Consider the following 26,372-nt stretch of genomic DNA (forward strand, 5'->3'; position numbering starts at 1 on the left):
TTTATTCCCAGTTAGTAGACTTACAGTGTTTTTGTTGTTTGTTTGTTTTTTGCTACAACCTTTTATATTTTAAGTTGCATATTCATTTAGAACTGATTTTTTGACATGTGGTATTAGATATCCTGATTTAGGATTAATAGATTTGAAAGATGATATTGAAGAAAACTGTTGTCTTTTATGATCAGTGGAGCTAATGAGACAAAATGACTGCTGCTTCTAAGATTTTAAAAGATTGCCTCTCCTACCTGTAATGCAAATTTGTTATATTTAAGGGTTCTAGGCTTCCATCTTGTAAGAATTTTATGAAAGTCTTTTAAATGGTGATTGTGGCATTACTAATGGCTGGGTTTTATGTATAGATAGTGTGCAAAGTAATCTATGTGTGATTTTTAATTAGTTATGACTCTTAACCTTGTGGAGAAAGTCTGGGGCTCTCAGTTTCACCAGCATTCATTTCTGGTTCACTGAGCTACACATGTGCCTGATGTGAATAGAAGTTGCTGTTTGACTTCTTGAAAGCAAACATTCTTAGAGATTCCGTTACTCCTTAGTGCATCTTTATATAAAGCATGTGCAGTTGAGGCAGGGAGGAGTATGGGAAAATTCCCAGAGGAGTCAAGAGAGAATGGTAGTTCTAGGCTAAATTTTGAGAAACCAAGTTTCCTCAAAGAAGTTTCCTTTCTTGTGAAAATACTGCATGAAATGATGTTGGCAGCATCTTCCTTATTCAGTTTATACTGATTATGAAATCCCTTTTGGTCTTAGTAGTATAGATTGTCATGTTGCAAAGCAGAGTACAGAAGAAATATTTGTTAGACTATCTGAATGGGAAAGAATTGTTGGAGTCAGATGCAGATCAAAGTATACTATCTTTCATATTAGTTGCAGTTTTATTTTGGGGTTTTGATTTTATATGATTATTCTCCTACAACAAAGATCAACATGGAAGTATGTTTTGCATGATAATACATGTATTACGCAGATCAAATTGCTTAACATCTCTGAGAGGGGGGGGTAAAGGGGAGGGGAGGGAGACAATTTGGATTATTACTATGTATAATTAGGAAAATAAAATATCTTTGAATAAGATAAACATTTCCACTTGTAAATATTGTAAAATATTGATGCAGAATCCTACAGACAACAGGAAAGAGATTTAAGTTTGGGACTAAGATGGATTTCTCTCTAGTTTCCTTATATTCTGCCTTAGCAGTAGCAAGTTTGGAAAGGAAAGGAAACCCAGATTCAGATGGATCATGGTAGGAATACCAAAAGAAAGACATGGCATGCTTTGCTCTTTTTTTTAACCCTTCTGTCCCCTGTCCCTATCACCCCACCCCCTACCCCCCCAAAAAAACCACAACAAAACCTTACCTTCTATCTTACAATCAATACTGTGTACTGGTTCTAAGGTAGAAAGAAGAGTGGTAGAGGCTAGGCAGTGGGGTTAAGTGACTTGCCCAGAGTCACACAGCTAAGAAATGTATCCAACTAGATCTGAACCCTGGACCTCCTGACTCTAAGACCTGGATCTCTATCCACTGAGCCCAGCATGCTTTGCTCTTTCTGGGGGGGGGAGGGGGTGCGCGCGCATACACACACACACACACACACACACACACACACACACACACACACACACACACACAAAGTAAGTGTTCTTATTTTGCTGACCACAACTGCTTGCTAGCCTTTATCAAATAAGACCAGCTCTTTATCTGCCCTGGAATGAGCTTCCTTAGTTTTAAAACATACCAGGCATAGTCTATTCCTTTGGTAGCAATGTGGCCTTTGTTAAACTAATGCTGAACTTATTTGATAGCAAAGAAGTGGAAACAAAGTGGGTGTTCATCAATTGGGCAATGACTAAACAAATTGTGATACAGGAATATAATGCAATATTATTGTACCATAAAAACAATGAATATGAAGAATTTGGAGAAGCCTGGGAAGACTTGGGGCAGAGATACCAGTTAGAATATTATCACAATAGTCCTGGCAAGAATTAGGGCCTGAACAAGGGTGGTAGCCATGGAAATGAAAAGAAGTGGTATTATTATACACAGGAGATATAGAGGCAAAAAGGTTAAAATTTGAAAACATTAAATTTGGGGTTGGCAAGAGTACTGGGATGGTGGTGCCCTTGACAGAAATAGGGAAATTTGAAAGAGAAGTAGATTGGAGGGGAAAGATAGAGTTCAGATTTGGATGTACTGTCAAGATGCCTATGGGACATCCAGTTGAAAAACCCAGTAGGCAGTTAGTTGTTGATGCAGGTTTGGAGCCCAGGAGAGTGACTAGGGCTAGATATGTTGATCTAAGATTCATCAGCATCATAACAAAAATAAAACCCATGGGAATTGATGGGATTATCAAAAGTGAGAGTATAAAGAGAAAGGAGAAGGCTCAGGACTGCCATTTGAAGAATACCTCATAGGTAGTGGGCAGGATGTGGACAAAGACCTCTCAAAGGAGACTGAGAAAGAATAGTCATGTAGGTAAAAGGAGAACTAAGTCTTGTAAGAGGGGAAACTAGATATTTAAGGTATGGTTGCCAGGAATCTGATTAGCTCGATTCCAAATTTAAAATAGACCCAAGTCAGGATGATTTTTATGGAAGTTTATTTACAATTAGGAAGGTTGAAGGTAGGGAAATAGAGAGAGACTCTGGCCCTGACAGGATGAGAATTTAGAGGAGCACAGAGGTTAATTAAACAAGGCTACTAGCCACAAGGTCTTTTACAATTAGAGAGGCAAGAGAGGCCTCCTTGAGGGTAGAGCCTCCAGAAATGCTAAGGGAGGAGAAAGGAAGTCAGCCTAACTTACCCACGTGACAATTCAGAGGGAAGCCTCCTGAAGTCTCAGCAGAGATCCTTCAACACCAAGTTCAAAGCGCCAATTGCCTCCACAGGAAGTTACCATCATATAAGATAGTAGCTTTTGTCACTTTCTGCATCCACTTTCAATTTCAAGTGAATAAATGGCAGCCTCAACACTATTTTAGACTGCCCAAAGGGCAGTCCCTTGTTCTTGATTTGTTACTTATTGTCACGTGTGGGTAACTGATCTCCCCTCCCCACTAAGTTGGGTGGGGTGACATTATTTCTGATGGCTAGAATCTAACCATGAATGAGGATGAGCTAATTCCATTTACACAGTCTCTAGGAGGAGATTCCTGCAAAGGGGTCAAGAAGAAATGGAGGATTTTTTTTTAAGCTATTAGATTTGGCATTTAAGAAATCATTGGTAACTTTGGAGATAACTTGAGTTAAATCTTGAGGTCAGAAGACAGATTGAAAAGAGTTTAGAAAAGAGGAGAAGGATGGGAGGCACTCTGTGTAAATGACTTTTTCAAGGAATTTATCCAGAAAGGGGAGGAGAAATATAGGATACTAGCACTAGCAAGCAGGGAGGGAAGGATCTAGTGAAGGATTTTTTTAAGGATGAGGGAGACCTGTGTGTTTGTAGGTATCAGGGAAAAGAAAGTAGATGAGATGAGATTGAAAATTTGAGAGATATCTAAGACTTCCCCTGTTTGAGTTCCTCATTCCCCAAATGTAACCTCTCGGTGACTTAGGAAGTATTCATGAGTTACTCTGCTCAAACTTTAGATGACGAACTTTTCCACATTTAGTTGAGTTAAGTTTTTAGGTGATAGATACATAATCCATCACTGAACCCACATTCATAGTCTTTCTAGCTTGGTAGAACCAGCCCAAACTTTCACTCCACTGATATAGACTTTAAAAAAATGAGAACTTATTTGAGCATGTCACTATCTTCTCTGGGTTGGCCTCACTTTCTTCTTCATCTGTAAAATGAGGGGTTTAGACTCTGACCTCTGAGGTTCCTTCCATAGAATCCCATGATTCTATTAATTATAATTTAAATTTCTAGAGAATAGAGAGAATTTAGAGGTCTTCTGTAGAGGGAGGTTATTCTAATTTTACACATGAGGAAAACTGAGTTTTATTTATTCTTAATATAATTTTAAAATTTATTTTAAATATTTTTTCCATTGTTACATGATTCATGTTCTCTCCTTTCCCACTCCTGGAGCTGACAAGCAATCTTTTAAGTTCAAAACTCTAAATCATAAACCCATAAAAACAAGTGGTTAATCATATGGAAAACAGTTTTAGAGGGAATAAAATGACTTGCCCAAAGTCACAACAGTAAATGGCAAAAAATTGGAACTGACATCCTCTGAGTTCCAAATCTGATTCCCTTTCTGATGCACTATTCTGTTCCGTTAAACATTATTACTAATACTACCTACTCAGAAATGTCATCTTATTTCATTTTGTTTCTAACCCAGTCTTTTTACTTGAACTGTATATAACAGACCTACTGGTTAAGTTTGAAAAGGCTCATCATGTTACATCAGTGCATTCATAATCTTTCTTGTATCTAACCTCCAAACACTTTTTGAGGTTGAGACAGATGGAGTTGGAGGATAGGGAAGGGCCAGCCGAAGTTTTGGAGAAAACTAGCCTTATTTAGAGTCAGAGAATCAGTCTTAGTATCTGCTACTTAGTATCTGAATGACCTTGGGGAAATCCCCAATTTTTCATCTCTAAAATGATAGAATTAGACTAAATGACCTTGTAAAGCCCCTTCAATAACTTAATCTTATGAATGCTTGCACATTTTTGGCCCGGAGAATAGTATGCATTTGTTTACAAGGAAGCAAAAGGCATACTCCTGTACCTAGCAATAATTGCCCCTTGAGTTCCAACAACTTTTGCATCACAGAGTGAACTTTGGCAGATGAGGAAGTGATTTGATTTCTGTGCCATGGGTGTGACTCAGTTCCTTATAGTTTTCTCCCTTAATAGCTTGTTACAAATTCCTGCTTGGAGCTGACTTGACCTTAGTCCCTTTCCAACAGGGAATAAACTGGCAACAGTATTCCTAGCTGAAATTAAACTAGCACATGTTGCTGCTCACCAGGATATTGGCTGGTGCTGTTTATGCTCTGGAAAAGACCTCTAGGTTCTTTGGCTCCCATGCTGAAGGTAACTGCTAAGTTTAATGGAGGTCTAAGTTTTATGTGCTTTTTAAACATTTTTTTACTCTTCGAGCAGCTAAGTTGCACAGTGGATAGAGTGTTGGAACTAGAGTCAGGAGGACTTGGGTTCAAATTTGGCTTCAGACACTTCCTAGTTGTAGGACCCTGGGCAGTTCACTTAACCCCCATTGCCTAGTCTTTACCGTTTTTGTTGTAAGATTAAAATTAATATCCAGTAACTCCAAGTATTATATTTTATAAGATTTATTAATAATCACTTGAAGTAGAAGAAATAAAAGAACAAAAAGTATGAAAGCCTAAGAAAATAACACATGAATAAAATTCTCCTGCCTTGGCACTCACCCAACTTTCCCAGCTTCTGTCAGAAAAAAAGAGCTCTGAGGGCAGAGCCACACAAAGCTTCTATCCTCCCTACGTTAACACGTAATATGAGAAGGAACATGGAAAGCTGGGATTTAGAGTCCTAGGAAGCAAAATTCTAATTGCACACTGTCTTAGAAGTGATACTAAGGTGGGCAGCTAGGTGGCCCAGTGGATAGAGAGCCAGGCCCAGAGATCAGAGGTCCTGGGTTCAGATACTTCCTAGCTGTGTGACCCTGGGCAAGTCACTTAACCCCCATTGCCTAGCCTTTACCACTCTTCTGCCTTGGAACCAATACACAGTATTGATTCTAAGACGGAAGGTAAGGGTTTAAAAAAAAAAGTGATAACTAAGACAGAAGATAAGGATTTAAAGAAAAATCTATATTCTTTTCCATACCAAACTCTGTATATAGATAAAAGAGAAGTAAACCTCAAGTGGGTTGGGCCTGGTGAAAGGACATGGCTGTTGCATAATGACCCATACGTGCAATTTAAGAATATATTATGCAATTGGACCTTACAGAGTTTGTGGTCAACAAATAGTCCCAAGTCTTTTTCATGTGAATTGCTGTTATTACCCCGTGTCGTGGGCTCTTTTCCTTGTATATGGTCAATTGATTGTTATAAGAATCTAAATGGAATGCCCGGGTATATCCCTACCAAAATTCATCTTGTCAGTTTGGACCAATGTTTCTTAGCCTTTTGAAGGTATTGGTGAATCCAAATGTGGCTGTCATATGTATTCTCTATACAACAACAAAAGAGCACTTATTGAACATTTGCTCTGTGGTAGGCCCTGATGGAGATGCACACTGCATAAAACATGATCCCAGCCTTAAAGGCATTCAAAAGGGGGATGAGATGCCAACATAGATAGTTATAACATACAATGTTATGTGTTATTACATGATGGATGCACTAGAGAATTAGAAATCAAAGTGCTCTGCGAAATCTGAGGAGAAAGGTCATTTCCAACCAGATGGGATCAGAGGAGATGGCTTTGAATTATGTTTTTTAAGTAAAGGGTAGTTTAATAGGAAGACCTTGGACTGGAGTTGGAGGCCTTGGATTATTCTAGACTTGGCTCTGCACTCAGTGTGTGACCTTAAGTCACAGTCTCTTGAATTCAGTTTCTTTTACTAAGCAATGGGGTTAGACTACATGATCTTTCAGCTTTAAATTGTTTTAACCCTTTTCAGCCAATGTAACAAGTGAAAAACTCCTTAGGACCTAGATGAGCCTTGGTCCAAGTTACTATGGTTCAGAAACCTGTCAGATTTAGTCATTTTTGTTTTGTTTTCTTGTTTCTCTATACCTACTTATAGGCTGCAGCTTTGTGCCTGGATTGTGTGGGGCAACCTACCAGCCAAGCCAGGCTGCGGGGATTTTCAGAAATATGGGTGGACCTAGGCAGGGTACATGCAAAAGAGCACCCCATGCTAGCTCAGAGAGTTAATAGTTACTCCTGCTGAGCACTGCAAGCTTCTTTCTTCCCCACCCCCCACTACATTCTTTTCTCCCTTGTTACTGATTCCTGTGTGCCTTGCATCCTGGCTTGAGTTTCCCTGGTGATGATTCCTGGATTTCCCTTACTGGCAACCCCTCCTTAGTTACTCCTTTGCTATTCTTGCCGGATCACCATGGCGATGACCTGGCTTTAAACTTAAGATTACAGGATCACAGGTCTGGAGGTGGAAGGGACTCCAGAGGCCATCCTGGCTGATAATCCCCTTATTTTATAGATATTTATATCTGTAGATAGCTATAACTAGATACTGGCTGTCTATATCTGTCTATGTAGATAGAGATATAGAAAACTCTAGGAAGCTGTGACTTTTCCAAGATCACACTGGTAATAAGCATCAGAGACAGGATCTGAACCCAGGTCCTTTGTTGCCAGAGCTCAGCCTTGGCACCTCTAGTCATTCCTTCCATAAGTTCTTGGGTATGACTGTGTTTCTGTTCACCCTGATCAGCTCATAGAACCATATCTGCTTCCTTTCTCCTCTTTTTCCCCAACCCCTCAAAACACTCAAAGGCTGGAGAATTTTACAGTCCTCCTTCATCACAGCCAAGGAGATGACTAGCTATGATTGTGGCAGCTGAAAGCTATGGGCAAGAGAATCATGTGGGAACTTCCCAAGAATCTCTTGTCTTGCAAATTTGAATATGTGCTTTCAACCCAAGTTATATGCATAAACCCTGACCCCAAGGGACCAGTGATGAAACATGCTCTCCATCTCCTGACAGATGAGATAGATTTAGGGTGCAGACAGAGGCATATGTCAGAGAGAATATACAGGCAGCGAGGGAATTTATTGGATTTGATTATACATATTTGTTCTAAAGAATTTGTCTTTTCTCTTTTTAAGGGGGAGTGGGAAGCGGGAGAGAAAGAAAACAGATTTGTTCATTAAAATTTATTTTTTTAAAATAGAGATGGGGTAGTGCTACACGAGTAAAATGTTGCATGAACTTTCAGATGAGGTTAGTTTTGCTTAATTGTTTTACTTTATTACAAAGAGACTTCTTAAACAAAACACATCAGTACGACTTTTTTTTCTTTCTTTCTTTCTTTTTTTAAATGGAGTAGCCTGTGGAGTAGACCAGGGAGTAAAACAATGACTACATATTGACCATTACAAGTTTTCCTCACATTCTGTTACTGTCTATTGCTGATTCCTCCATAGCTAGTATCCTGCCTTGAGTTTCCCTAGTTTCCTGGAGTTCACCTTTTGGCAGTCTTGCCTTTGGCTCCCCCTGAATGAATCTCTATGGTAACGGCCTGGCTCTGAACTTGCCCCAAGTGCCTCCCTCCCATCAGCCTTTCTTTAGGCCCAACTGCTGTTAACAGTACCACACACTCTGGCATAAAATAAACAAGGGGTACTAGTATTTGGGTCAGAGGAACTATAAGCATGTTTTACTGAGTGAAAATGGCTGATAATTCTTGTAAAGACTGGGTAACAGTGGAATTGCTTGTTGGCTATGGGAGGAGATGTGGGGAGGGGAGGGAAAGAACATGAATCATGTAACCATGGGAAAATATTCTAAATTAGTCAATAAAAAATTTAAAAATTAAAAAGAAAAAGACTGGGTAAGTCTGTAAATTCCATATTGAGTTATATTCGAAAAATGTTTCGCTTGAACTTGAGCAAGAAGCCCCAGAACATTTATTCCTTTCTTGCCCAGTAATTACTTAAGAGTTCATCACTATCGTGGCCAAAGAGGCAATAGGAGATAGTAGATAAAAAGTATCAAAATCGGAGTTAGATAATTCAGTTTGAGTCCCAGGTCTTCCACTTACTTCCTCTTGACTGTTGGGACATTGCTTCACCTTTGGCTTTAGTTTCTTTAATCTGTGAAATGATGGATTTGTATTAGGTAATCATTGATGCCTCTTCAGTTCTAAAATTATTTGTTTCTCAGCCTTCAAGTCTGGTCCTGAAGATCTATGCCCCTGGGCAAATCGTTTAACTCCCTGATCCTGTTTCCATATCTGTAAAATGGAAATGCTGATACTTGCTAAATCCATATCAAAGGACAGTTGTGTGGAAAGTGCTCTATAAATCTCAAAATACTATATATAATAATTTAGTTGTCTGTCATTAGTATGGTTATTATTCCATTGATTCCTAGCACTTTATAATGCAGAAGCAAGGCCCATGATGGTAATTCCCTAAAGCAGGTCAGGCTAGCTGAACTACAACTACCTCCCAGCACTGTATAGTTTTAGGGATACACAGATTTCAATTTCTGATGCAGCATGATAACTTCAGTCTTTGTCTTCTTTTTCACCTCGACAACTTCTGCGATTTTCTCTTGTTTTCTTGCCCTTATCTCTAAGTGACATGAGAGTAAAATGCCCAAAGGGGACTACTGGCTTCCTTCAAGTTTCAGCTAAAATATTACCACCTGCAAGAAGCCTTTTCCAATCCCACTTAATGCTGGTGCTTTCTTCTGAGATTATTTTCAATTTATTCTGCATATATCTTGTTTATACATAGTTGTATATTGTCTTCCCCCCATTAGATTGTAAGCTCTTTGAAACCAGATATCATTTTTTCCCTTTCTTTGAATTCCTGGCACATTAGCAGGCCCTTTATAAAATACTTGTTGACTCTTTTGTGCATTTCCTTTGTGGTGCTTCATTGTTCTGACTTCCTTTTGTTTTGGGATATACAAGGTCTTGAACCTTGTAGGATCTCACTCATTATTTGATTGATTTGATAAATTGATGCAATTACTGAATTTATCTTTTAAATGTTATTAGCAATAAGCAGCAAAAAATTGCCCTAATAATATACCTCTCTCTCTGTCTCTCTCTCTCTCTCACACACACACACATACATACACACAAAACTAGTGAATAGTATCATATTGACTTTCTCACTGATAGAATTTGTATTTCCCCAGGCCTCTGCTAGGTTTTATAGTCCTTTTCACCTTGTGCTTTAAGTCAAAATTGTTTTGGTCCTTTCAAGATTGGCATCGTATTTGGTTTCCAAATTTTGTGCAGCTGCATTATCATCCTTAGATTGGGGAGGTGTTCAGGGTCTTTATAACCAAATTTTACTAATACTGGAATGACTTTTACTCCAAATGTTTTCTGTTTCTTTTTTCACCCTGACAGAGAGTTTATAAATAACTGACATTTACATAGTGCTTTAAAGTTTGCATAGCACAATCTCATTTGAGCCTACAACATTGTGAAGTAGGAATTACAAAATTCATTTTGTCAGTGAGGAGATTGAAGCTCACAGGTGAAATGACTTACAGAGATACAAAAGTACTGTTGTAAATGGAAGATGGACCCAGGCCTTCCATTACTCTAATATGCTCCATTCTGCTTTTCTTCATAATAGCTGATATTTATGTAGACCTTAAGGTAAACATATTTACCCAATTATCTCTGAAATGGCTTCTGAAAGTCATACTATGATTGACTTCAGGAGCAAATCAAATCCAGTGGGAATGTTGCCATGTATTTGAGTATTTTTTTCATGTTTGAGAAAGGTGCCAGCAGGACCATCTAGGCAAGAACCAAATCTACCATTTTTGCCAACCACCAGCTCATTTAATGCTGCCCGATCAGGAGAGATTGAACTTTTGACTCTGTTGACTTGCGTGATCGACTAGGTAAATGTCTTACTTAACTATGTAGGTAGGACAAAATGATGGGACTTTGTGCTTAGTTTAGCTTAGCTGCCTTTTAGCTACTAGCAGGCTTAGGACTAAAGGTAAGACAGCTGTCTAAAGCAAAACACAAGGAAGAGAGGTGTAGTGATGCCTTTATATCTTTATTTTAAAAGCACATTTTTTTTATGGCTGTAAAATTTTGTTCTCCACGAGAGGCTGGAATTTATTTTGTAATAAGTCTCAATGAAGGTTCAAAACCATGGTCTGAGTGGTAAAGGGACTAGGGCAGAGAGAAAATTATTGAGAATTCTCTTGGTCTATTAAGTGCCAGTCTAGAATATTGAAATAGACTCTGTGAGGAGACAGAATCATTCTTAACTTGAGGGCAGGAGGTAGCTGGCCTCAGATTCTATTTTTGACACCTTTTAGCTGTGAGACCACAGTCAAGTCACTTAATCATACTAAACCTCAGTTTCCCACCTGTAAAATGGGAATAAAGAATTCTTATGACTACAAGATTGTTGTGAAGATCAAAGGAAATAATATATGTGAGTTGCTTTACAAATCTTGACTGGCTATATAGATATTCTCTATCATCCTTATTAGGAAGAGTTTCAACATTCAAAATGTTGTTTAGGGTGTATAAACATCTTGTTCTGGCTCTCCTTACCAGGTAGGTGCTCTCATAGAACCTTCTGTGTAAATGGAATTAGCTCACCCTTATTCATTCTTTAGACTTTTTCTACCAGGAATATGTTACCCCACCCAACTTAGAATTAAGTGGGGAAGGGGGGAGGTTTATGACCCATATGTGCTAGTAAGTGACAAGTCAAAAACAAATGACTGCCCCCTGGGCAGTCTGAAACAAGGTTGAGACTGTCATTTGTCCACATAGAACTGGAGGGTGGACGCAGGAAGTGACGAAGTGAACTATCTTTTAAATATGATGGTAACTTCCTGTGAATGGGGTTTTTTTTGCCTTTGAACCTGGCCTCGAAGGAGCTCAGGTGAGACTTCAGACTGCTTCACGTGGGTAAGTTAGACTGACTCCTTTTTACTTTTCCTTGGGGTTTCTGGAGGCCCTAGCCTCAAAAGAGGCCTCTCTTCTTAGAGGAGGCCTTGTGGCTAGAAGCCTCATTTAATTGACCTCTATGCTCACTTTGTTGGGGCCTCTGAAGCCTTGCCTGGTTCGGGCCTCCGGATCAGGCCAGAGTTTCTCTCTCTCTCTCTCTCTCTCTCTCTCTCTCTCTCTCTCTTCCCCCCACCCCCCTCTCATTTTCCCTTCCTTCACTCTTCCCAAATTGTAAATAAACCACCATAAAAGTCATCCTGACTTGGGTCTTTTATTTTGGAATTGGGTAATTCAATTCCTTGGTGATCCTTTAAATATTAATATTCAGTCCAACCATAACCCTTTCCCTTTTTACACTTCCAAACATTCCCCCCTTCTCCCTCAGGCAAGAAGTTCAATGGAGTCAAAGTAACTGAAGTTTTGATGAATTAGAATAGTTTCCTGGTGTAAGCGGGTCCCCCCCCCCCCCTTCAGTTTTATGATGCCTTTCTCTATTTTGCGCAGTGGTGGAAAGAGTGCATTTTGAAGGAGTTCGTGGTAAAGCTGGGGCAAAGCAACTTCTTTGCTCTCAGTTTCCTTGGGTTGAAGGGTTGTGCTAACAGTTGTTTCTGCCCCTATCATCTATTCTGACAGTTTTGCATGGTGCCCTGTAGGTCACAACATAGGGCTCAGCAAGGCAGCAGCTTAGCTAGCTAGCCTGAAGTGTTAAGGGATCTTATATACCAGCTCCCTGATCCACCAACAGATAAAGCCAATATACCCTTTCATTCTAACATATGCCAGCTTTTGCTTGGAAGCCAAAAGGAACTTGCTATGGAACCAATAGAATTACCTTTAAGACTTCCCTTCCAAAATTTTTATAAAAGATGTCTACTGAATTATAGCAGTTGAGTAGGGAGGCAGAAATAGTTTCCAGGGTAAGAGGCCAAAGTGCTGGCACCAATGTGTTAGTCTAATATATACACATTCATCTTTGGAAAAATCTGTGCTGCTTTTTTAAAAAAGGTCACAGTTCTAAATATAACTGCATTGTGATACAATTTTTAAAATCCCATTCATTGATTGTAGCTGAATAGTCATTCATTTCATATTTAGCTTGAGATTCTCACAGATAGAAACAGATACAGACTACATGATTCCCATATCCTTTTGAGAATCACCCATCAGAGGCATACCAAAATATATTTCTGCTCTGGCATCTTATATTTCTGTGTGCATACGTGCATGTGTGCGTGCATATAAATGCACGTATACGCATCTATCTACAAGGAACAATGTCAGAATCACATAATCTGAGTTGGAAGAGATCTCCAGAGATACACTTGGTTTAATTCCTTGAAGACTGTCCTCTGTAACTTGACAAATTTTTGTTCCTTTGGTTAAAGACTTGCAATGAGGAGGAATCCATGGCCTCCTGAGGCAGTCTATTCTACTTTTGGAGAATGAATTCTTAGGAAGCTTTTCAAATCCAAATCTCTTTTCAGCTTCCACCCATAGTTCCTAGTTCTATCCTCTGGAGTCAAGCAAGAACAGATCTAATCCTTCTTTATAACAGTTCTTTTTCAATATAGCCCTTGCTGACAGTTATCATGTTCCCTCTAAGTCTCGTGATTTCCATGGCCCCTCACCATCCTAGTTACCTTTCTGGATGGACATTCTCCAGGTTTTTATCAATGTTCTATTGTTTGGTGGTGTCCAGAACAGAACCCCACACTCATGATATGGCCTAACCAAGACACAGAATGGGACTCTTGCCTCTCTCATCCTGGACATTATCCCTTTCTTAATGCAGCCCAAGATCACATTAGCTAGCTTTTTTGGAGACTGATTCATTGAAGTTGTAGTCCACTAACCTCCTATCACTAGATCTTTTTTAGACAAGCTACTTCCCAGCCTTACTTCCCATCTTTTTTTTTTTTTTTAAACCCCTTACCTTCCATCTTGGAGTCATTACTGTGTATTGGCTCCAAGGCAGAAGAGCAGTAAGGGTAGGCAATGGGGGTCAAGTAACTTGCCCAGGGTCATACAGCTGGGAAATGTCTGAGGCTAGATTTGAACTTAGGACCTCCTGTTTCTAGGCCTGGCTCTCAATCCACTGAGCTACCCAGCTGCTCCCTCTCACTTCCCATCTCTTGTCCTCCTGTTGTTGATCTTTTTTTTTGTGCCCCAGTTGTAAGCCTTTAACATATGGCCCTATTAAACACCACCTTATTAGATTTGGCTCACATTCTAGGCTATCAAGATCTTTTTGGATCAGGACTGTCATTCACTATGCTAAATCTCTCCTAGTTTTATGCCATCTGAAAATCTGATAAGCTTTGCCAATATACCTTTAGCCAATCCTGAGTAAAATGCAACACAGAATCAAACATCTCTAGGGCACTCCACAAGATACCGCCTTCCAAATTGGCATCAGATCATTAATGTCTACTGTTTAAATCCAACCATTTAGCCAGTTCTAAATCTGCTTAATTGGATTGTTGTTTAGCTCATATCTTTCCTTTTAAAAAACAAACAAACAAACAAAAAACCCTTACTTTCTGTCTTAGAATTTATAATGAGTATTGATTCTAAGTCAGAAGAACCATTTAAGGGCTAGTCAGGGTCCCAAGGCTAGGATGTATCTGAGACTAGATTTGATCCCAGGATCTCCTGTCTCTAGGCCTGGCTCTCAATCCACTGAGCCACATAGCTGCTCCCTAGCCCATATCTTTCTATCTTTTTCACATCTCTCCATTTTCCACAGCTCCCCTGACATTGAACACAAACTCTTTAGGATTGATTTCTCTTTGCTTTTGACAGAGATCATTAAGTCTTTGTAACATAAAGTCACCAGTGCTCCTCCCTAAAAAGGAAAGGTAGTCTCTACTCCCCTTCCTCTTGTTTCGCTTGTCACTTAGTAATCAATGACTAATTCTCTGAGTCAATCTTCTTTCTGTTTAGTTAAGTACTCATTGAAGTGCCTTGTCAGCATTTCCAACCTCCTCCTGCTGCCCTCTCCACTCCCACCCCCTACCCCAGAAAAGCACTTTCTGCTCTTTCCCTTTATCCTTTTGGAATTGTCATAGCATTGCAATGAATAGAAGGCAGCAAGCATTTCAGCTCTTTAACATAAAATATTGCTCACCTTAGGTACATAGGTAAATAGCTATTTTTAAGGTTGTGTTATTGACCCTGCTGCTTTATCAGAGGCTACATTGGCTTCATCCAGAATTTCTGAATGCTGAAACATGAGAAGTTTATTGCAGTGACCTATTTGTCAGCTGGGTTTCTTATTGATCTAAAGTGCAGTGGATTAGAGCTTTTGATTTCTAATCATTTCTCTTAACCAATGAAATTGAATATAATAATGTGTTTTAAAAATACCTGGGGATAAAGGACTAATTTTTAAGATTGCAGTTGCTTCCAATGCATTTTTGTAATTTGCTAAATGAATTTCACTGTAAGGGATAAATATGTGCTTTGCAAGGATTATTTTTTGTGTGTTTTACTTGTTTCCCTGTTAAATTTCATCTTTTTTTTTTCTCCTCTATTTGCTTGTCCACCACTTCAGCTATTTCTACTGACTTTGTGTCATCTCTTTGATAAATTTGTTAATCCATAGGCTTATAGGACTTAAAGCTAAAGGATCTTTAGATGGCCTAGTCCAAAGCCTTTATTTTATAGATGAAAGAACTGAATGAAGTCCAGATAAGTTAAGTGAAATTCAGGATCACCAGAGTGGTATGGTCTATATCTTCATCTGAACTTTATTAAGAAACATGATTAGTAGGAGAAGTAGAGAGCTTCTCTGAATGCTCTGAAGAATCACATTCTATTTGATTGTAGCTAAGTCTGATCCCTCATACTAAATGATTAACTCCATGATGGCATCACAACTCATCTTTTAAAATCTCCTAGCACCGTATACTGGGCCTACTGATAGTAGATACTTAAGAGTTGCTTTCTGAATAAATGAATTTGAGGTTTATACCTAGTATCTTGATAGAAGAATACCAACAGAGCTAACCAGCTACAGTCATAAATATTTCCACATAAATGCATTCTTAGTAAGGGACATGTCATATGTAGAAGACAGTTACTGCATGTTTTGAATAGTCAATCCATGGGGAAGGGAAAGGATAGAGTCAGGCTGGGGGACAGGGAAAATGAAACTGTGCTTCTGACACTCTTGAGATTATCAGAAATTTCAAAATAATTTTTCATTTTCATTTCACATTTCTTCAAACATACTTAGAATTAGTCTATTGTACCTTTAGCTTCCATTTTTTTAAAGTCTAATGCTTTTCAGTTACTTAAAACACTTTCCCCTCATAATTAAGCTACCATTTTTCAGATTAATCTTCTTAAAAGTTTACCAATATCTTTTTCTTTTTTTTTAACCCTTACTTTCTGTCTTAGAATCAATACTGTTTATTGGGTCCAATACAAGAAAAGCAGTAAGGGCTAGGCAATGGGGGTTAAGTGACTTGCCTATGTCCACACACAGCTAAACAGTATCTGAGATCAGATTTGAACCCAGGACTTTCCATCTCTAGGCCTGGCTCCTAATCCACTGAGCCTGTCCCTGATAATATCTTCATAACTATATGTCCCTGCTTTACTGTAATTCCTGTGTTATAATAGCATGGCTGAGTCATGTGACCTGAATTCTGGATTCAACCCACAATCAAGGCCACACACTGTTGATCCAATATAAACTGTGGTGCTTGACTCGCTCTGGCTCTAATGCCAGGCTTTATTTTGGAAGTACCAGAGGGTTAGGCCTCCCTAGAAACATGGGCCAGATAGGTAGACTTGCTTTCTGAAATCACTTTTGCCCTATACTGGTTTGGTGGGCCATACTACCCAAGGACCTTTTGGCTCATTACACACCTAGGCTGAAGGTTGAACAGTGTTCAGATTTAGGATGGCCTGGACCAAAAAGATCTATATCCCAACATTGCTTATCCTTACACTGGGTGGCACGACGTTTTTAAAAATACATTTCAAACCAAGAATGGATGAAAAATTACAAAGCTGCTGAGAAAAGTTTTGACCAAAAAGGCTTTAAAAGCTGAAACACAGTGTGAGTTATAAGTAAGGAGGAAAGACAGCTGTAATACATTTTTCCACATAGCTGCTGTAGTTCTGACCTTGCCGTTCCCCTACTCACAAATTTCCAGTGACTTCCCCTCAGTTCTTGGATAAAATACAAGTTTCCCTTTTTGGCTGAGTGGATAGAATATTGGTACTGAAGTCAGGAAGACCTAAGTTCAAATTCAGCCTCAGATACTTACTAGCTGTGTAACCTTGAGCAAGTCACTTAACCTCTGTCTGCTTCAGTTTTCTCAAGTGTTAAACAGGAATAATAACAGCACTTAAATCCCAGGGTTGTTGTAAAGATCAAATGAGATTTTAAAGTGCTGCTTAGAATGGTATTGGCACATAGTAGGCACATATTTGTTTTCTTCCTTCCTTCCTAGCATTTAAAGTCTTCCATGATCTGATTTCTACCAACTTTCCCAGACTTGATTCAGGTTACTCCCCTTTACATACTCTGTCCCTGTACTCTATATACCCTTTCCCATCTCCAGGCATTTGTTCAGGCTGACCCCCAAGCTTGGAATACACTCATTCACTTCTACTTCTTAGGATCTCTAGTTTCCTTCTACCTTCTGTGTGGCTCCACGTATAGGGAAATATCCTGACTGCAAGTCAATCCCCTAGATACTTTAGAGTATACATAAGTCTAAAGCTGTGGCCTTCTAGTCCAACCCCCTCATTTTACAGATCAGAAAACTTTTAAGTGGCTTGCCCAAGGTCACATAGGTAAGTGACATTTTGGAATGAGGCATAGGGGCTGGCACCCAATGGGAGTTTCAATCAGATGCCTTACCTATATTCCTGACTAGTATTTGAATGAAAACAAATCTGTCCTACCCTCTGCCCTCACAGGAACTTGCAAGCCCAGTCAAATGGTTCTGAATCCATATCCAATGGCTAGCAAGCTCCCACCTTTTCTTTTTCTAGTCACTGTAACATAGAACTGCCACGTACCTAGATAAAAACACCTTTCCCCTATCTGCTACCTCTCCCCACTTTGTCATACCACACCCTTTAGTCTTAGCCTTTCTGAATCCCTGCTCTACTTGCCCTCACTTTCCAATGTGTGCCATTATTAACAAATGTCTCACCTTTTCTGTCTATCCGCACTCAGCAGAAACCCTAGCTCCCTCAGAAAATACTTTGTCCCCAGCTCCCTTGTCTCATTTCCCTCTGTTGCACTGGACCAGGAGGAAGAGTAAAAATACTCCTTACTCTTCTTTGCAACTTCCAGCTTCTCATTCTGCTCTCATCACTCCCCAATGTTTCCTCCTTTGAAGTTCACTCCCTCCATCCATCTCTCTCACCCGATCTAGATTCTTGTTACTGTTACATCTCCTAGCCACAAGATGATTTCCCTCTTTTCTCAAGGAGTTCAACAGTCTTCTTTACCTCAATATTTACCATTATACCTGGCAATTTCAGATAGATATGCTGATGTTGCTTCAAGCACTCGGACCTCCCAATTCATTAACCTCCTCAGCTTCCATGACCTTCACCTTCAGTTTGTCTCCATGTAGTGTTTTTATCTATCTAGATAGAACTCCAAAATTTCTCTGTCTAACCACTGACCAAAACCTCCTATCCTTACATTTCTCACTAGTCCTTGATTCTTTTTTAAAGCTGTTCTTTGTCATTTTGGCTATGTGACCCTGAGTAAGTCATTTAACCTCTTTCACCCTCAGTTTTTTCCTCCAGTAATAATAGTGCCTACCTCAGGTTTATCATGAGGATCAACATAACCTGATCATTACCAACTTTTCTGCCTTGGAACCAAAACACAATATTGATTCTAAGATGGAAGGTGGGGGCAGCTGGGTAGCTCAGTGGATTGAGAGTCAGGCCTAGAGACAGGAGGTCCTAGGTTCAAATCTGGCCTCAGACACTTCCCAGCTGTGTGACCCTGGGCAAGTCACTTGACCCCCATTGCCCACCCTTACTGTTCTGTTAAGGGTTTAAACCAAAAAAAAAAAAAGAAAGAAGAAAAAAAAGATGGAAGGTAAGAGTTTTTTAATAAATACAGCACTATATAAAAGCTAGCTATTATTATTTTAAGATGTCATATAATAATAATAGCTAGCATTTATGTAGCACTTTACGTATGCTTATCGGTTTGATTCTCACAGTAATTCTGGGAGGTGTATAAATGGAGATTTTGAACCTTGGACTGAATCCTCCATAAGTCCCTTAGTATTTCCCCAAATTCCCTTTAATCTCTCCTGCGCCTCCACATTTGTGGGGTCATGTTATTGTTTTATGGTTGGCTGTAGCTCCTCTCCTTTTGCTCTTGGGAGCGGACTGGTTAGTACCTTTTTTGGTTAGGTTTTTTTATTTTTTTTTATTTTTTTTATTTTTTTTATTTTTAACCCTTGTACTTTGGTGTATTGTCTCATAGGTGGAAGATTGGTAAGGGTGGGCAATGGGGTTCAAGTGACTTGCCCAGGGTCACACAGCTGGGAAGTGGCTGAGGCTGGGTTTGAACCTAGGACCTCCTGTCTCTAGGCCTGACTCTCACTCCACTGAGCTACCCAGCTGCCCCCTTGGTTAGGTTTTTTTGTTAGTGTTTAAACACTATTTAGTTATTGGATATTAATTTTAAAATCTACAGAGGTAGGTGCTATTATTATTTTCATTTTGCAAATTAGGAAACAGATAGGGATAAAGCAGCTGGTTCAGGGTCATGTAGCCAAGTAAAATTTCTGAGATAGCTTTTGAACTCAGGTCCTCCTGTCCCTAACCCCAAGAGTCAGTCAAACAGTAAACATCTTTTAAGTACCTACTATGTGTCAGACATTGTGCCAAGTGCTAGAGATACAAAAAGATATAAAAGATAGTTCCTCCTTGCCCTCTAGGAATTCACAATACAGTCAGCTAACTAGCCGTTATCATTACTCTGACTTCCTCTCAACACTATCCTTCTCTTTTCTTCCCAGGCCAATGTTTCCTTCTTTTGCAGTCTTGTTCTATCTCTGGTTAACTGGTTCAACCATATCCCTACACTCTGTTCTCAGATCCCTTTTTCTCAGGTTGCTGCCCATAATTGGACAGACTACCTACTCTGAGATACATCTCTTCCCTATCTGCCTTCACTCTATTCAAATCTTGATAGAGTAGTTACACGATTGTGCTGACTTGAGGTCACTAAAAATTTGATATCTAACCTCAACTCACAACTATACAATAGTCTTCTTATTCTTTGCTAATGTTCTATCACCCTACACTCTGTGGTTGAAGCAGACCTTCCCTTATCTCCCACACCACATCTCACTTCCCCTGCCTTTCCCCCCAAAATCAAAGGACCTTGCCTTCTGATAGATTTACAGAGAAAACAGAGACCATTCTTGGAAGTTCCATCTTCTCTTATATCCCACACCTCAACATGCATTCATCATTCTTTCCTCTCTTGCTCTACTTTCTAAAGAGATAGCCTTTCTTCCTGTGCCTTTGGTCTCCTTTCCCACTTCTCTAGAAGCCTGCTCTTCTGACTCCTCCATCCACCCCCCCAAATTTTTTTATACCCTTAACTTCCATTTTAGAATCAATAGTCTGTATCAGTTCCAAGGCAGATGAGCAGTTAGGGATAGGCAATGGGGGTTAAATGACCTTTGCCCAGGATCACACAGCTAGGAAATATCTGAGGCCAGATTTGAACCCAGGTCTCGGCCTGGCTCTCTATCCACTGAGCCACCTAGCTGTTCCCTGTGCAAGAAGATAAGATAATTAACAAAGTTACCTTTCGGGCCCCCTTCTTGACTTTTAGTTTCCTTCCAAGCCTTAAAAAATTTTTATTAATGCTCTTTTTTTTTCTTTTGTTATCACTGTCACTTACTACTAACCCTCTCCCCCTAGAAATTTTCCCTTGTAACAAATAAGTATAAGACAAGCAAAGCAAGTGTACACAGGGCCATGCCTGAAAATATACATCTCATTTTGCACCTCTGTTCCATCACCTCCTTACTAAGAGATGAGCTGCCTACTTCAACACAATTTTTAAAATTAAATTATTTTTTTCATTTATATGTAAACATTGTATTTTGAAGTCATAATTAAGCACTGCATGGCAGACTTAAGTCTTTCGATCTTGTTTTCTTTTACATTATTGTAGTCATTCCTGGTTCTGCTCTTTTCACTATATCAGTTCATGAAAGTCTTTCCAGTTTTTCTCTGTATCTGACAAGCTACTTTTCCAAGGTTCTATCACATTACTGTTCTCCCTTTCATATACTCTATGTTCTAGCCCAACCTGCCTGTTTGCTGTTCCCTTAATGGTAGATTCTACTTCCTCTGACAGTGGTGTGTTTGTACCAATTAACTCTATGCATAGAACTGTCTCCCTTTTTACCTCTGTCTTTTAGAATCCTTGAAGACTTCCTCAACCCCAGTGCTACATCTTCAGCAAAGCCTTACCTAAGACTCCTCCTCAGATAATCTTGTTCATACTTACTGGTTTAAATGTTGTTTTCCCTTTGTAGAGAATTTTCATTTTGTCTTTGTGTTTCTGGAGCCTAGCTTTGTACCTTCCATTGCAGGCCTTTAGTCAATGCTTTGTTGCATTTGAATTGATTTCTTCCGTGCTTTCCTTCTCTTAAAAACCAAATAAAATACTTGGTACCATATTTACTTTGGTCTTTACCTCATTTGAATGGTATGGGTGAAGAATTGTTTCACCTTCTTGATGTATTTCTTCTCCTCCCACCACCGTGCCTTATATTCATCGAAAGTGCTTAATAAATTTTTATAGAATTGTTGATCTGTAATAGTGTGAGTTAAATGTAGCCATCTGCATCTTTAAATCTTGGATTGAAAACTGTCTGGTGCCATCTATTCTGATGACAAGTCAGCACAGGACTTAAAAGCTGCTCAGTAAATGCTGAAGCAAACATTGCCTCACCTTTTCAAATTAAGAAGTATGTTACTGTTTCTGTCACTAATATATTTCCTACCTTTTCCAATACTTTTTTTTGCTTTTACTTTTGTTTATTTTGTTGGCTTTTGTTTTTCATGTTTAAATTAAGTTTTTTACTAATGTCTTTTGAGGAGCTGTTTTTATTTTATCTTTTAAAGCTATCTCGGTCATTTCTGGTTATATATGCCATTGAACCCTAACAAAGGGAAACACTAAGATTATTTTTGGGTAAAGCTTACTTACCTGATTTTGGGGAAAGTGGGTAGCCCCGTTGGATTTCTCAGATAGTTGGACCACCAGCCATTAAATGGTTCTTCTTTTGAATTTTTTTTTAAACCCTTGTACTTCGGTGTATTGTCTCATAGGTGGAAGATTGGTAAGGGTGGGCAATGGGGGTCAAGTGACTTGCCCAGGGTCACACAGCTGGGAAGTGGCTGAGGCCGGGTTTGAACCTAGGACCTCCTGTCTCTAGGCCTGACTCTCACTCCACTGAGCTACCCAGCTGCCCCCTCTTTTGAATTTTAATAACTGAAGTAAGTGCTGAAAAAGTTAGCTGGGTATAAAAGAAGAGTGGAGGACCAAGCCCATATTCCCTAGAGGCTTGATTCTTCACCTGATGTGTGGGTTGCATGCCTCAGATAGAGCAAGTCAATGTCTTGTTGAGCTTCTTGGGAAATTATGCATAAACACTGTCAGGCAAACTTAATGCTGTCTTTGTGTTTCATAAGCCGGACTGGGTAACCATCCAGCCAATATAAGTAAGGCAGGCAAGCAGGCCAGAGCTAATGGCTTCCTTTGACTGACTCATCTCGTCCTCTGCTTGCAGATTCTCACAAACACAAAGATAAACACAAAGATCGAGAACACCGACACAAAGAACACAAGAAGGACAAGGAAAAAGACCGAGAAAAGTCCAAGCACAGTAATAGGTAAGAATGTCTTTATCAGTGAGCACATTGCTATATAGATATTTTGATTGATAAGGTCTTAGTTCAAATGAATGCTATTTGCATGAGAATTTTAGTTAGTGTTGTTGTAAAAATAAGCTAAGGGATGTTTTATTCTCAGAGATCTCTCTTTACTCTGAGTGATTGATTAATATGACCCTGTTCAGAGCTCTGCTTTGCTGGCAACATAGTAAGCCTTTAATGAGTGCTGTTGACTGACTACTTGGAATAGCAGCATTCTTATCTAACTGTACCAAACCATTGCTTTTTGAGATCTCTTTCCTTGGAACTACAGACATATATGCTCTGAAGCCTTTTACCCTTCTCCAAAAAAAAAAAAAAAAAAAAAGACATACATTCATTGTAAAATTCAGGACAAACAGATCTAATTGGGCTTCCAGGAACCCTGAATATTTTGCCTTTGAAATGTCATTCGATTTGAGGCCTTAGAAGGATTGGATCCTTCCTGTCCCTGCACACTCTAGAGGAAATTAAACATCCCAAAGAACATTGCTGAAGTTTCATCACCACTTGAGGGCCAGAGAGTTTCCAAAGCTCAGAATTCTACCAGTAGTAAGAAGATACTAGACTGGAAGTCAGGAGACTTGGGCTTGAGCCCCTGCTTTGGCACTATTTTTCGAGGGGGGCAGGGTGAGTGTTTTACATAGTAGATTCATAGTAATTTCTTGAGCAATGAGAGATTATTTTCCTTCTATTAAAACTACCCAGAATTTACTTAAATGTGATGTAGTTGTCTTAAGAGCAGGGAGTTTTTTTTCTCAGTGATTGTTACTTCCATTTGTTATATGAAATAAGATCTGAAATTGAACTAATTCAGAGTAAAGGTCTATTTGTTGGAAAGAGAGACCAATGCTTTTAAATTTTAATTTAAAGGCTAATGAAAAGAAAACCCAGTGATCTTCCCTCAGACTTCTTCCATCTTGACCTCTCTTAAAGGCTTCTCTCACACACTCCTCTCCTTGATACTCTTATTCTCTCTAGATTTTCATGAACATAACCTCCTATCTCTGTACATTTTTCTCAGTCTCCTTTACTGGATCTACATCCAGGCCACACACTCTAATCATGGGTATCTTCTAGCCTTCTGTGCTGACCTTCTCTTTTCCTTTTATATTATTTCACTTGCCTGCCTCTTCATGTTCAGTTATCATCCCTATGTGTATGATTCTCAGATCTATATATCCAGCCCTAATCTCTCTTATGTTCTAGTCTAGACTCACCAATTGGCTTCTGTGCATCTTGAACTGGATGTCCCTTAGGCATTTCAAACTCAATATGTCCAAAATAGAGCTTATTATCTTTCCTCTGAAACTCTCCCTTCTTCAGAAATTCCCTATTACTCTTGAGGGTACCACTTTCCTCCCAGTCACTAAAGCTCACAACTTCAATGTCTTCCTGAACTCCTCACTCATACTCACTGCATACATCTATTTACCAATTCTTATCATTTCTGCTTTTACAACATCTCATGAAAGTCTCCTTCTGTCCATTCACAGAGAAGTGACCTTGGCATAGGCCCTCTTCATTTTGCGCCTGGACTATTAATAATAGCTTTCTAGTTGATCGCTTCCTCAAGTTCATTCTCTGTTCATTCATACTCTAGTTCATTCTCCATTTGACTATCAAAGTGATTTTCTTTTCTTTGTTTTTTTTTTTAAGAATTTTTTTTTTTGGTCATGAATTTAACGATAATCAACACAAACATTTGAGAATATGAACAATAAGATCATAGAGTAAAATTTGATTTTATATATAGTTTTCAAAATGTATATTAAATTTAGCAAGTGGTAACAAACTTGTCCTGTTGTTTATCTCTTGCCTGGTTTTATTTTTCCCTCTGTATTTTTAATGTTCTGTTGATACTCCTTTGTTTTTAATTTTTTTTTTTGTACCTCTGTTACTACCCTTCTCCCCATGGAAGCCATCCCTTGAAAAAAGTAATAGAAAATAAATTCCCAAAGTGGCCCTTTCTAGAAATGTTTTTCCCATTCTGTCCTTCTTGTCTATCATGTCTCTGTTAGGAAGTGGGAGGTATGCTTTGTATTTGTCTTCTGAAATCATGATTAGTCTTGATCAGAGTTCCGAAGTCTTTCAAAGTTTTTTCTTTTATATTACTGTGGTCACATGTAAATTGTTCTCCTTCCAATCATATCATTGTGTTACTTCATTCAAATCTTCCCACATTTCTCCTAATCTGCTATTTTGGTCATTTTTAGGGTATAGTAATATTCTACTCTCCATATGTCACATTTTGCTCCTCCATTCCCTCAATTGATTGATACCCATTTTCTTTTATGGTTCTTGGCTATAACAAAAAAATGTTGCTATAAATATTTTTTCCATATCTACAGGCATACCTTAGAGATTTTGTGGTTTTAATGTTAGACCACCACAATTAAGGGAATCACATGAATTTTTCAATTTCCCAGTACATATAAAAGTTTATATTATGATGTAGTCTATGAAGTGTGCAATAGAATTATGTCTTTTAAAAATGTATGTATCTGGGGGTGGTTGGGTGTCTCAGTGGATTGAGAGCCAGACTCAAAGATGGGAGGTCCTGGATTCAAATCTGACCTCAAACACTTCCTAGCTGGGTGACCCTGGGTAAGTCACTTAACCCTCATTTGCCTAGCCCTTACTAAGCTCTTCTGCCTTGGAACCAATACACAGTATTAATTCTAAGACGGAAGGTAAGGGTTTTGTTTATGTTTTTTTAAAGTACATATCTTAATTTAAGACTTTATTATCACCTGAGCCTTCATCAAGTCTTGGTTACTGACTGATCAGGATCTTGATAGCAGTAGGTTGGGATGTCTGTGTCTAATTTCTTAAAATAAGATAACAGTGAAGTTTGCCACATTGACTCTTCCTGTCACTTAAACATCTAGAGGCCATTATAGTGTTAATTGACTTAATTTCAGTATAGTCCTATCTCAGGGATTAGGGAGGCTGGAGAGTTTGGGAATGAATGGTTGGTGGAGCAGTCAGAACACACACAGCATTTACCATTTAAATTCACTATGTTATATGGGCTTGGGGTTTGTGCCCCAAAACAATGACAATAGTAACATCACTGATCACAGATCACCATAACAGATATATAACAATACCAAAATGTGACACAGACATGATATGAGCACATGCTATTAGAGAAATGGTGCCAACAGACTTGCTCAACACAGTGTTGCCAAAAACCTTCAATTTGTAAAAAATGCAATTATCTGTGAAGCAAAATAAAGCGAAATGCATTAAAATAGGGTACGCCTGTAATTTACTTCTTTCGGTCTTTAGGGTATACATGCCTATAGTAATAATAGGATTACCGTATATACTTTTCTGGTGGCAGTAGTAAGTAGCTTTTGGAAGTCAACAGCACCATATATGGAAAGGTTCTGGGTAACATGGCTCTTTTTAAAATTCAGTTTTATTTTATTTTCAAGTTCACATTCTTTTCTTCCTACCTCTCCCAATGAAAAAACAAGAAAAACAAAACCCTCATTACAAACATATGTAGTCAAGTAAAAAATATTGTGTGTGTGTCCCCTCTGCCCCCAAATATATCTCAGTCTGCATTCTGAGTCTGTCACCTTTCTGTCTAGAAGGTGTTTCATCATGAGTCCCTCTGGAACTATAATTAATTATTATATTGATCAGAGTTCTGAGTTATTTATTTATCAGGGTTAGTTATTTGTCTTTACAATGTTGTTATCGTAGAAATTGTTCTAGTTCTGCTCATTTCACTTTAAGTTCATACTAGGCCTTCCAAGTTTCTCTGAAACCATCATTTTCATCATTTTTTATAGT

At 38.8% G+C, this 26,372-nt stretch overlaps 1 protein-coding gene across 2 annotated transcripts in view; it reads left to right on the forward strand.

The window, feature by feature from the left end:
* TOP1 (DNA topoisomerase I) overlaps window positions 1–26,372 on the forward strand; it is a 127,471-nt gene that overhangs the window by 30,379 nt on the left and 70,720 nt on the right. For both annotated transcript variants that reach the window (XM_044664320.1, XM_044664321.1), the window contains exon 3: window positions 22,424–22,526. In XM_044664320.1, the coding sequence (XP_044520255.1) occupies window positions 22,424–22,526 (103 nt within the window). The remainder of the gene's footprint in view (window positions 1–22,423; window positions 22,527–26,372) is intronic.

The sequence above is a fragment of the Gracilinanus agilis genome, chromosome 2 (assembly GCF_016433145.1).
Source record: "Gracilinanus agilis isolate LMUSP501 chromosome 2, AgileGrace, whole genome shotgun sequence".
Taxonomy (NCBI): Eukaryota; Metazoa; Chordata; class Mammalia; order Didelphimorphia; family Didelphidae; genus Gracilinanus; species Gracilinanus agilis.